Raw genomic sequence first — 14,132 nt, 5'->3', positions numbered from 1 at the left:
AGGAAAGCACGTGCATGTGTGCACACGTATCTAATGTGATCTTTGTCATATACTATATTTTCAGTAAAACTAGTGTGAAGCTCAATTAAAGGATCAATGTCAAAAACATATAATTTGTACCTATATCTCTTTGGGACTCTTTTATGATAATTCTAAGGAGTTTCAATTAATATAATATTTATCGATCTTTTTAGAGAGTGAGCTTCATCATGGTTTGCATTGTTCTTAACTTGTTACAAACGGGGAAACAAAGTCAATCCCAACTAGAAGTATGGAATTTGAGTTGTGCCACTTATAATATAATAGTTTGACGAGGATGTTAGAGAGTTAAGAGGAGATATAGCAATACCTCTTTATGAGAATAATTACAAGGTGGTGAATAAGATCTCACAGTATTTTGCAGATAAGTTATTACCCTTAATAATGATTTGAACGGACTATAATTATAATATTAACTTGTCTTTAGGAGTATAAGCCCTAATGTGGTTAGCTTTGCACATAAGTTGTTACAAAAGTATCAATGGTAATCCAAACTAGAAGTATAAGACTTGACTCCCACCACCTATGATCAAATGACCTGATAGAAATTTCACCAAGGATTGCAATATCTCTCATAGTGAATAAGATCTCACGTTAATTTAGAGAGAAGTACTTCTTGCACATTATAATTATTTCAACAAGCCTATAACCTGCGCAATGTGCGGATTGTTATGTATGTTGTGTATGAGGAAGAGAGATTTAGAGAGAGACCGGGTTTTATAGTGAAGAAATTCGAAACGATTTATACGGCGATTTATTTGACAAAACAATATAAAAGTTGAAATAATGCATTTGAGTGTAAACTTGAATCGGTTTATATATTTATATGTAAGAAATGAAATGAAACTTAAAAATTACTAACAGTTCATATTAAAATATAAATATACACAACAATCCGCGCATTGCGCGGATTTTAGACTTATATCTAAATATACAGATATAGTTTTAACAAGATAAATTTCTTTTACACAATAAAAATAAAAAATTTGAAAACAAAGCATTACTTGCTATTTATTATTTATTATTTTTTTATTTCTAAACTTCAAAATTTAGATTGGACATAGATGAATATATAAAATAAAAAGGTGTTATAACATTTATTTTTTATAAAATTAGTATTTTATTAAAATACTACCTTTATTAGAAGATCTTGTATTTATTTATTTTCTTATTTTATTTTATTTTTCTATAAATATACGCTCTTGCTGTTCATAATATTCATTCCATATAGAAACCTACTTTTACTTATTTTCAACAAAAATAATAATAATAAACAATACTAAACATGCAAGAAAACATTGGAAAAAAGGAGATCAATTCAGAAGAAGTAAAAACGTTGCTAAGAAAAATGAGTAAGATTGGAATTTATATATGTATTAACGTTTGATGCATATGATTAATTAGAATTTTCAATGGATAATTTGATATGTTTAGTACGTTCTTGTTTGATGCATGAATTTCTAATTAAATATCAGATTCTCGTGCATACCAGAAAGATAAAATGAAAATAATATGTTTCATGTATGCTTGAATATTGTTATGATGAGAGGATCTATATGAAGAGAACATGTCTTGTTTTGGTCCTACCGTTTTTTAAAGAAGTGCTTATGACCAAAACATAAGAGATCAATACAACTATTTTCAAACGCCAAGTGTTATTCAAACTCAAATTATTATAATTTGAGCTCCATACTGAGAGAGAAGTGAACGTGCGACGGCGCAGGGAGATGGGTTGAGGTCGACGGTGGTGAGTGCGGCGAAAGAGCAGGCGCTGAGAGAGAGAGAGAAAGGGATGAGAGAGAGAGAGAGAGAGAGAATGGAGAGCCCTGTGAGAGAAGGTTCGGCGTGGACTTACCGAGAGGAGAACGACGACTGAGCGGTGGGAGTTGCACTCCAACTGTGGAGTCTTGCTTTCCTACGTCCTCTGTTGCCGGTGAAGTGCATGAGGGTGGTGAAGTGCGGGGAAGAATCGTGGCTGAGAGCACATAACTTGCTCTGTTCTTTATGCAGGAAACATGGGCCTTTCGTGAGGTTGAGGGTGTTGTTTTCAGACGTGTAGGGTGTTGTGAAGGGGCAACGGTGGTGGTGGTGGTGGTTTGTTGGGCGGCTCCTACGGCAGCGTGGGCTACCAGTGGTGGTCTGGTTTGGTGGGCGCCAAGGGACGTTACACTGGGGTCGGTCCTCTATTTCCTTAAATATTCTCAGTGGGAGTCATTGGGCTTGCTTCATGGAAGAAATACGACTTATGGCCAAAATTCAGTCCTCTATTTCCTTTAATAAAAACATTGGTGTGGAAAATCATAGGGGCGCGACTCTGGTGGTGAAGGGGATGAAGACAGTAGGATTCTTCTTGTCAAAGGTCTTCCTCTTCTCTCGTAGGATCATACATGTCTGCTTTGTTGAAGTCGATGGTAGCCTCGTTTGCTTCGACACTGGGTGTCAGGGATGGAGTCGTCAGGGGTAATGGACTGATGCTGAAAGGAATAAATGGCAAGCATAGCAAACCTGGTGATTCTTGGCCACTTCGCACTGTTGGTGGAGGAGACGGTTGGTCTTCCAACATGTTGCAGATCGTGGGGGAAGTCGAAGGGTCATTTTGGACTCACTTTATTTGAGAAAGAGAGCGAAGAAAAAAGTGTAAGAAGAAAAAAAGAAAGAGTGGAAGAAGAAGGCTTCTTCAGTTTCTTTTTTAAGTATGGGAAATTACTCGCTGGTTTATTTCAGTTATCTACACACCCCTTTCTTCACTGTTCTTTCCCTTCTAGAATCATCCTGCAATGAACAATGCGGTCAGAGAAGTGAAAATACGGGAAAACTGAGAATTGAAGTGAATTTTCATAGCACCGCTTGGGTTGGGTTCTTCAATTTCCTGTTGCACCACTTCACATTTTTAACTTTTTTTTGATTTTGTGGCTTCTGAGGGACAGACCATTCCACGGTTTGCAACTTTGCAAACCACCGCTTGACTTTGCATTTTGCAGTGAAGCCGAATAGTGCAGGCTGAATGCTAAGTCATCAATTAGAACTTGGCTTTTATATAACTAAATAGATGGATTCTAATTGTAATATTGACAAGTCAGTTTGGAGTACAAGTTCAAGTGTGACTTAGACTTTGCGCTTGGGTGATCCTTACATGCAAAACACTATGGAGGTAAGGTGATTATAAAGATTGGGCAGTCCTTTTAAAATATAGTTTTACTTCTTATCATCCTCAAACACCACACACCACACTTATATTTTATTTTATTTCTTTATTTTTCTTAAATTAATTGAATTCTTTTAACAATTATCTATACACTACAGTACATTTGGAAAGAGAGAAAAATTAAAAAATTATGTGTGGTGCGTAGTGCAAGGATGATGAATATAATTTTTCTTTAAAATATATGTTAGGATGTTGTTTAGACATTTTTTGGGTCGTCATGTGGAAAATAATGTTGGAGGTGATCACTTAATGGATGATCACTTTGACGCTAAAGTCAGATTTCCACGAGGTTAAATTAATGTTATTGATCGAAATAATACTGGTTAATTTCCCTTTATTAATGTCACAAAGTGAACATACCTACTAAAGTGGATCCTCTTTTCTTAACCCCTCCTTTATAACCATTTCCCTCTTATTCAAGGTTATTAAGACATATATGCATCTTCTGTCAAATTTTCACGTCAGCCATTCCTTTGTTTTTTTTGTTTTTTCCCTCTCTTTATAAGAGACATCATGGAGCCCAACATTGTCCACCATCTCCCCCATTAAAGACATTGATGGACAAGAGAAAGAACATGGAAAAGAAACATAAGGATATATAAAGAGATTAGAAATTGAAGAAAGAAGTAGCTTTTTCGTATATCTTAAAGCTGCGTTTGGATGTTAAATTGAGTTGAGTTGAGTTGAGATGATAAAATATTGTTAGAATATTATTTTTTAAATATTATTATTATTTTGAGATTTGAAAAAATTGAATTGTTTATTATATTTTATATTAGAATTTAAAAAAGTTATCATGATGAGTTGAAATGAGTTAAGATAGGTTGAGATAGTAATACAAGCTTAAGGCCCTGTTCACAATGTTTCATCTCATCATTACGTTTTTTTTTAATTTTCACATAAAATATAATAAATAATTTAATTTTTTTAATTCTCAAAACAATAATAATATTAAAAAATAATATTCTAATAATATCTTATTTAACTTTTATCTCATCTCAACTTATTATCCAAACGACATTTAAATATTCCATAGTAATATTACTGCTATGCGTTGACAAATGCATTATTCAGTTGAGAGAGATGCTATGTGGAGGAGGTCTTAACTAATTGGTAAAAAAGGCTTTAATACAAACTAAATTTCTTCTTTTTAAAATGGAAATTATTTCGGCCATGGATAAGAACACGAGACGGGATACACGAAAAACAAGCGAAGGTAGCGGCCATAACTTCACTCCTCCCATTAAAAAAAGAAAAAGAGATTTTATGATTCCTTATTAAAAAATAGAGAATTATTATAATTATAAAGAAATTTTATAAAAATAAATTTAAAAATTGACATAATTTTATATGATATAATAGATATATTTTATAATAAAAGTAATTTTATGATCTAACGTACAACTTCAATCCATGCCAATTTATAAGATCTATTTATGATTAAAACATTTATAATAATAAATGGTATAAAACTCCCCTTGAGCTCAAGCAAGATCAAATTTAAAATTTTCCAATTTCCATATATTTCCTTTTACCACACAATTTTATTTCTATAATTACTCTGCAATAAGCCTCACCATACTTGAAATATAAGTTATATTTGAATATCTTCATTTCATGTTTTTGCTAATCAAAATTAAAAGAAAACCTTTAATGTTTAATTAATAAGTCGATAAAAAAAATTTACAAATGAATTTTATTCATTTAAAACGGTGAAAATGGAAATCATTGCATGTGTGCCACGTGTGATCAGAATTAAAAAGTTCTTTTCTTTTAATTAAAAAAGGTGGAGAAGCATCTTTAGACTGCGGTTATGGTAGTTGACGTTGTCTCTGACGTCACCGAGCAGTCTTTTCTATATATAAAGATTGAGTAATGATATATATCCAGTTTCACGACACGTTTCATAATAATATTATAAAATAAAGATATTTTTATAAAATAATATTATTTTTATAAAATATTTTATAAAAAGATTATGTAAAATATTATAAAAAATATTATGCGTAAATTATTTTTTATGTGAAGTCTAAAGTGAGGTCTGACTTTAACCCATAATTATCAACCTATTAAACATCTCTTGATCTTTTCCTTAACTGGAAAAATTCCTTTTCCAAAAATATGGTTTATTGCTATGCTTACAACTTTTATCAAGTTATACTTCGTTATTTAAATCATTTTATTTTATTTTATTATTATTTTATTATTATAAATAATATAATTTTTTTAAAAAAATTTTATACTTCATATATTCAATTTCATATCTTATATTTATAATTTTTTTATAAGGTATGAATATATTTTTTATAAAATATGAGATATGAAGTCACAAATAGTAACTGACGAGGATAATTCTTTTTAAATTTTAAAATAAAAATGATATTTCTAATTTAATTACTAATTTTGTAATTAGTTTTTAATTCACAATCCAGAGCAACAATAATTAAAATAACAGTAAATTAAGATTAGAGTGGCATTACAACCATCGCTCCCAGCCGTGGGAGTTACGGTTAGTGGTTTTGGAAATTTTTTTTTCTTTTATATTTTTTTACATTTTTAAATATTTTTTAAAAAAATAAAAAAAAATTTATAATATTATTAGAAAAAGTATTTACTTAATTATTAAATAAAAAAATCACGACGATAAAAATAAGCGGTACAAACCATCGGTAAGAGTAGTAATATTCTTAAGATTAATAAACACTACACGGCTATTTAAGAGAGACGGCTTTCGCCTAAAAAAAAAAAAAGGGCACTGATGCTTACGAATGACAACTGACAAGTGGCCCCCACATATTGGGACCCTATAATCTACAGACTTTAATTTCTGAACTAGATTAAGACAGAAAAGTGATTGAAACAAAACGAAACGTCGACGTATTTGGAGTTTTAGTGCACGTGTTGCATATACAAAGCGAGTACCCCTCACGCAAATAATACTTCAGACGCGAACTCGCAGTTATTCCTGCTCTTCTTCCTCTTATCAGAGTATTGACCGTCCAACGGAAATTAAGCTAACGAAGAGAATCTAAAGATGTCATACCCAGAGAGCACCGACTTCGACGAGCTTGGGGACGAGGTGGCCACTGAGGTGGAGGGAAACGAGAGACTCCAAGCCTCCGACGGAGGTGCCGCCAATGAATACGGCAGGGTTGGGTGTGGGGGGGGAGTCGGTGTCTGTATCGGAAGAGGGCGGGAGGAAGGCGATCTCGCGGTCGTCCAATTCGATGACGGTGGGGTGGACGCCGATGGTGGAGAGGAGCTTCTTCATGACGTGGCACATGCAGCAGGAGGATCGACTGAAGATAATCACCGGGTGCTCGGATATGAGGCGCCGGATTCGGGCCTCAACCGACTCGGCCACGTCGATGGATAGGGGCGAGGAGGATGCGGTGGCTGGAGAGGTCAGGTCGAGGCGGAAGACGTCGTCTGAGCAACGTCGTAGGTCCTGCATCGCCGGAGAGCGATAGAGACGGTGCAGAGGTCAACAGAGGGAAGTGGGGTGTGAGAGTGCGTGTATGGAGCGAGGGAGGGAGGATGGGGTTTTCTGGGAGTTTAATAAATGAGAGGATGGGGTGCGGTTGCTTATTGCTTACGTCACAATTCTGTGTACTTGTGTTTCCTCCGTTGGCAAATAAAAAAGTACGCGGAGAGAATCCCAACCCCACGCAACATGTTTCTTGCGTCAGCAGTTCTGAATCTAAGGTATTTGATGGTTTGACACGTATCTACTTTTTTTTTTTTTTTTTCCTTAATTTTTGTTCCGATTTTATCGACATAAAATGGAAATGGGAGACGTATTTTCACTTTATGCGTTAGATAATTAAAGTATTTTATTTTATTTTATTATTATAATTTTTTTAAATTTATATATAAAATATAATAAATAATTTTAATTTTTTTAAATTTTAAAACAATAATATTATTAAAAAAATAATATTTTAATAATATTTTATTTAACTTTTAATTTTTATCTTAACTCACTGTCTAAATTTCATTTAAAACGAAATAGTTTTCAGAGAATTAATTTTTATAACATTAGAATTTTGTAAATCTCATGTACTCATCTAGAAGAGTGTATACATGAAAAATTTTATTTTTTTTTATTGTGAATCTTAACTTTTTTTCAAGAGAATATATAAGATTTATACATTCTATAACTATATCGAGCATAGCTTATATTTTTATGATTGCAGTAGGATAAAATAAAAAGAAATGACAAAAAAACTCATAGTTTCGAGCTTATATTTCTTGGTTGATTTAAGAAGGGGACCAACAAAAAGGGTTTACTTTAATCTAACAAGTTAATCAATTGGTTATAACTAACTTGAAACCATACCTAACAGGAAGACACGACAGCCGTCTGTTTGGGTAATGTCACAGGAAAGTATCACTTCGAGAACCTTCATGTTCTCGTTCGGGGAAAACGCGAATATAGTCGGATAGCTGGAGTTATAACCAACAATAATGAAAGTGAAACCTCCTAATAGTGAATACTATTTTGTAAAAAAAATTTACTTAAGTGTAGTTATAGATATTATATGTATTTATTTTGCTCTTATTTTATAGAGTAAATCATAAAATTCGAGTAAACACTCTAAATAACTTAGGTGCGAAATTATATATTGGCGATGTAGCTAGATTTCATTTATTAAAAAATATATATAAATTTAAATTTTACAAATACTTGAATAGAATGACTGAGAATAGATATATTAATCCGACATATGGATAATGCTAAATATATGGAAAATGCTTTTTGAACGGATGCTTTTGATTGATGATTTTTTTATATTTCTTTATTTTTGTATAAATTTTTTATTTTTGTGTTTTTTTAATATATTTTTTAAAAATATTAAAAAAAAGCATAGAAATATAAAATGAGTAATACTACATATAGTTGTAGAGTGCGCAAATGCCGTGCAGTCGTTTTGAAAAAGAGTAGGGTCTACTATTAAAAAATTAATTTCTTTTCATGTGGATCCCGTATTTATTCACTTTTTTCAAAGCGACTGCACGACGCTTGCACACTCACGACTGCAAGTATCATTTCTCATTTAGTAATATCTTAACGTCCTATTTGGTTACATAAATCATCTTAATTTATCTCATTTCATTTTATCTAATCATTACGATTTTTTCAAACACTTACATAAAATATAATAGTGAAATTCATATTTTTAAATTATATTTTAATAATATTTTATTTAATTTTTAACTTTAATATTATCTTAATTTTATTAGTGTTATTTGTAAAACATAATCTCGACGATATTAATGTTACGTTTAGATGGTGAACTGATTTGAGTTGAGTTGAGTTGAGATGAGATGATAAAATATTATTAAAATATTATTTTTTAATATTATTATTATTTTAAAATTTTTAAAATTTAAATTATTTATTATATTTTATGTTAAAATTTAAAAAAATTAAAATAATAAATTAAAATAAATACCAAACAAAATCTAAAAAGCAAAAGGATCTAGTGTCAGTGTCGTGGACAAAGTAAGAAAGACGGCTGACGTGGACAAAGTATTGGTTAATGGGTAGGACCTCCCAAAATCGAAGATAAAAAAGCTTTTCCGGTGATTGTGACTTTTCCCTGCGGACACGTGGCGATGCCTTTCTCTTTGTTTTTTTTCAACTTTACCTTCGGTACGGGGGAAGAGATAGTGTGAAGAGATCTTGAGCGACGTACACGTGGGCTGTTATGTAACTGAGCTGTGACGTGCGGGGATGTGGACCCTACCGTGCATCATTTAACTCTTTGGGAGAGTACTCGAAGTTGCACCATTGATGGGGCACCACCAACTTGGTTGGTACCCACTAACGCCCAACCCTTATTTGCTACGTTGGCACGAACTCTCAGATTCTCAAAATTTATCTTCTATTTTTAACGACAAATATATTTACATGAAACTTTTAAAAAAAAAGGTTAATAAATATAAAATTTATATAAATATAATAAGCCTATTAATTGACATTTCAAACACACAATTTAGAAAAAAACTACACATCCTCTTACTTCATACAACCTCTCCACACCACTTTTTTTTAATTTTTTCTTTTATTAAATATTTAATATATAAATAATAAATAGAAGAATTGAATTAATTTAAAAAGAATAAACTCAAAAAAAAATTAAAACAATATTAAAAAATTAAAAAAAGATGTGATATGTGGAGGTTGAGATTGAGGATATTGTATAGCATTACTCTACAATTTATATCAAAATATACTGATAAATAGCATAATTCTTCAAGATAATAGAGATATTATTTGAGTCTTTTATTTGCAAGGCAGTATCAAAAATGCATAATTCATATCATTTACACGATAAGATTCATATTTTTAAATTTATTTTACAAATTAAATCATGTGAAGACATGTCTCTACATTTTACTTTGACAATTTTCAGATAAAGATTTTCAATGTCTAATGATAGAATTTAGTTATATCAAATTATCAATAGCAAGGATTATCCCCTTTTTCTCTCTATCTTTTGCCAGATATGTCTAACTATTGCAAGATAATTTAGAAGATAAATAATATTTTACAAATGAATGTGCTAGTTTCACGCATTCTTTTTTAAAAAATTGATTTCAGTAGATCCTATTTTTTTTTTTTAAAAAAAAAAACACGAGATTTACACATGGCCTCATTTGATTTCACAAAACTTTTCAACTCATCTTATCTAATTATTATAACTTTTTCAAATTCTTACATAAATTAAAATAAACAATTTCAATATTTTCAAATATCAAAATAAAAATAATATTAAAAATATATTTTTTAACAATATTTTATTTAATTTTTAACTTTTTTTCTTCCCTCATCTCCAAAAATAAACAATAATTCATCCTAAAATTATATACAGCGTTTATCATTTTATAAAGCAGGAACCCGCGAGGCAAAAGATCGATCCGATCCTGAAATAGCTTTTCCCGTACGCTTTCGGTGCTGATGAAGCGTGATGTGTATACACGCACACATGGTCAAAGACATTTTAAAGTTGTAAACCCCATGCTTTTGCTTGCTGCCCTGCATTTTATCTGATTTGCACGAGGAGCTGTGACGTTTACGATGATGTTTGTTTTGGAAGCGTGAACCATTTAAATTACACATCTTTCTAATTTGCAAGTGTTTCGGATTTTTGGGGTGTCGGTGCTATTCACACTAAGTCTTTGTCACAATTCAAATGTGCAACGTTATTCTTTATTGAGAAATACTTTAACTATAAATAAATTTATAAATTGACATGATTTGATGCAATATATTAGATTGTAAAATTATTTTTAGTGTAAAGTAGATGTAACAGATCACATAAAATCACGTCAGTTTATAAATTTCTTTTTATATAATCTCTTTGTATCTGTAGTAGTTCTCTTCTTTATTTTATATTTTATCATCATCTTTACTATAAGTAATATATGTTAATATGATATATTTTAAAATCTTATATATATATATATATATATCATTTAAATAGACAATAATTTTAAATATGTCGGATGAGTAGATATTTTAAATATGTGGGATGCATGGCCACTTCCATAATTTGATATCTTATGTTGTAAGTTTTTTATAATTCGAGAGTGTAATGTATCAAAATGTGTCTAAGTTTTAGATGTCACTTTCAAAACAAAGAGACTACAACATGTGTTTCTCCTATATAAATTGTTAAAATATAAAATAAATAATAAAATTTACCTATTCTCATTAACTTATGTTTAAATTTTTAGGACAAGTGATGATTTCACATACTATCAAAGCAAAGGTCATAAGTTCGAATTCTAACTATACACTATACCTCATTTAATTAAATATTTTACGTGTTAGGCTACCAATTGAGAGAAGTTTAGCTCACACGTGAGATGAGTGTTAAAATATAAAATAAATAATAAAATTTACATCTTTTTATTAACTTAAACTTAAATGTTTAAAATAAGTGATGATTGCACATGAACGTTAAAAAATGATATAATAACAACTATATCATAATTGACCGTGCCAATTGATGATTAACACGTTTATCACGTCTTCAGTTGAAATTTAAATTATTATGATTGAATTGACTGCATCTTATCAAGAAGAAAATGGCATGACACAAACCATGCCGCTATTTAACAATCAATCACATCAATCGAAACGATCAAAAATATAAAATCAATAAGAGAATGGTGGAATGATAATTGTGAAAGAGAATATATAACACATTGAAATAAGGTCATCCATGATGCCATTACTCCCTTGCCCAGCAGCCTCATTGAATCAGTCAACCACTAATTCTTGGAACACAAATCAGCATGGGTTGCAAGATAATGGTTCCCATCTAACAACACTCAAAAAGGAATGGAAGGTTTTCATCTAATACAGTTTGATATTGCTGTTAGAATACATGGAAGCATCATTGCAACAATTTGTAGAGTTGCTGATAAGAAGCCCATTTTTATGATCACTAATTTCATATGTAGCACAAACCCAAATGTGGGTGAAGCCTCAGCAGCTCTAGAAGGCATTCAGGAAGCTCTTTGTAGGAACTTGAAAAAAATTCACATTGAACGTGATTCCCCACAGTAGTAGTAGATGCTCTCTTGCTAGAAGCCCTAAACTCGGATTGGGAAATTGAAAACATTGCTACAGATATTCTACACCTACTGAAATCTATGGAATCTTGGACAGTAAAGAAAATTTATCGATCTCAAAATCGATGCGCGCATGATATAGCGCAATGGGCAGCCTCCATCAACCTCTATGGAAGCATATCCCTCTCCTCAATCCCCCCTAGTTTTCTTAATTTTCATAATGACAAGGATTCTCCTTAATTTGGTTTGTTGTACTTTAATATTGTATGAACCTTTATCTTTATTAATGAAGTAAACTTGTCGAGAAAAAAAAAAACATTGAGAAATTTTATAACTATAAAAAAAAAAAATCTATAAAAGTAAATTTATAGGTTATAAAATAATGTGATTTGATATTATATATTAGATCTATTTTATAGTAAAAATAATTTTAAAAATTAATGTACTACTTTAATCCTCGTCAATTTGTAGATTACAAGTATGGTAATTTTATGTCAAATGTAATGTGACGTAAGGATGGATCTTGAACTATCTGAAATTTCAACAAATTTTCATAAAAAATGCTATACTGATGTGACACCTAGAGAAAATAATCAAATAATTTATAGACAATGATGCATCAAATAATTATTCACATTCAAACTCAATCTCTTTCTTGTTGCACGCGTTTGAATTCCTGCAATAAATATAAAGCCTCGTATAGTTGTACAGTTCAACTGAGGTAATATGAGATATTTTATTAAAAATTAAATAAAATATTACTATAATATTATTTTTATTTTAAAATTAAAAAAAATTAATTTATTTATTATATTTTGTATGAAAGTTTAAAAAAATTATAATGATTATATGAGATAAAGATAAAATGATTTTGTATAATCAAACCAACTCTAAAGATTTGTAAAAAAATAAAATGGCAGTGTTACATGTATTTATACTTTTATTTACAATTTTACTTAAAAAATTTATTTTGTTAATTTTTTTTTAAAATTTAAAATTCATAATTCATAATTTTCAATATATCATCTTATATTGAAATTTTTTATAAATTTTTGTTAAATATATTTAATATTAAAAAAATAGAGTCTTTAACCAAATTGCAGGCTTTGCAGCCCAATTTTCCAGAAAATTGATGTAAATGTTTGGTCACTAACCTGCAAAAGTGTTGACAGACGAGGAAGTTAAGACCCATTCATTAAATTTGGTCTATAAATGGATGCAGAAATGTTGGTCCGGTTATCAGTTATTAGCATATGAAATGTTGGTCCATTATTAGCCAGTAACACCTCACGTGCCGAATTGTATCGAGATTCGAAATAGACAACTCCTGGGACCAAAAAAAAAAAAAAAAAACAGTTTTTTAAGTCATATCTTCTACCAAGAAAATGAGGGAAAATTTTATTAAATTCTTCAGTATTTTTTTTTTAAGGCGCACTTAGATATTAGAAATATTTTATATCATTTTATCTGATTTTATTGTTGTAATTTTTTTAAATTTTTATATAAAATATAATAAATAATTTAATTTTTTTTAAATCTTAAAAAAATAAGAATATTAAAAAATAATATCTTAATAATATTTTATTTTATTTTTATTTCATCTCAACTCACTATCTAAACGACAGTTTAATCATTTGAGATCTATTTTTATCGAGAGCTTATACACCTTTAAAATCTATCACAATTGTCTCTAACACTATGTGCTATAAAAATAATATTTTATTTAATTCATTTAAAATTATCTCAACATATTTTTAAATTCAAAAAAGTATCCGTCACCCTAAAGACGAGATCTCGACTCGTATCTAATCATCAATGTGGTGTGACTGGGAACATGCCCCCGCAGGGGCTGTCCCGTCCTTTCCCATGTTGGCCTGCGCCTTCTCTTCATTATACAAGGAGCACTGGGCCCTTAACTCTGACAATCGGCTCGGGCCTAGCCCGTCAAGGGAGAAATGAGTCCTTCCAAATAAAAAAAATAAAGAGGGTGCATCATCTATACCAACTTACAAATGAAAAATATTTTTTTATAAAATATTAAAAATTTAATACAAATAATGAGTGCTAACGATTCACGAATCAGAGTCTCCATATTGAACAATAGAGAAACGATAAGGAAAGAGAGATGCAAGATTTCATAGGACACGTGTTACTCTTGTGGGTTCTACACGTGTTATGATGATGATAATGATGATAATAATGTAACAAAAGTGTTTGAAGGTTGAGACAAAAAAAAAAAAAATGAAGAGGAATCCAAAGCAATGCCATTGTCATTGAAAGAAGGATATTCTCCTCTTACCCA

At 30.4% G+C, this 14,132-nt stretch overlaps 1 protein-coding gene across 1 annotated transcript; it reads right to left on the bottom strand.

Annotated features, from left to right (window-relative positions):
• Positions 1-6,010: 6,010 nt before the first annotated feature.
• LOC121245129 (glutaredoxin-C6-like) lies at positions 6,011-6,792 on the bottom strand. Its single transcript, XM_041143445.1, has one exon. The coding sequence runs from the start codon at positions 6,696-6,698 to the stop codon at positions 6,282-6,284; it is 417 nt and encodes a 138-aa protein (XP_040999379.1). The 5' UTR covers positions 6,699-6,792; the 3' UTR covers positions 6,011-6,281.
• Between the last annotated feature and the right edge of the window lie 7,340 nt (positions 6,793-14,132).

This window comes from Juglans microcarpa x Juglans regia, chromosome 8S (genome assembly GCF_004785595.1).
Source record: "Juglans microcarpa x Juglans regia isolate MS1-56 chromosome 8S, Jm3101_v1.0, whole genome shotgun sequence".
NCBI classification, from domain to species: domain Eukaryota; kingdom Viridiplantae; phylum Streptophyta; class Magnoliopsida; order Fagales; family Juglandaceae; genus Juglans; species Juglans microcarpa x Juglans regia.
Note: the sequence above shows the minus strand (reverse complement) of the source record. Positions and strands in the feature narration are given on the sequence as shown.

Coding starts and splice junctions, on each gene's coding strand:
- LOC121245129 (XM_041143445.1), bottom strand. CDS start 6,698: ATGCAGGACCTACGACGTTGCTCAGACGACGTCTTCCGCCTCGACCTG.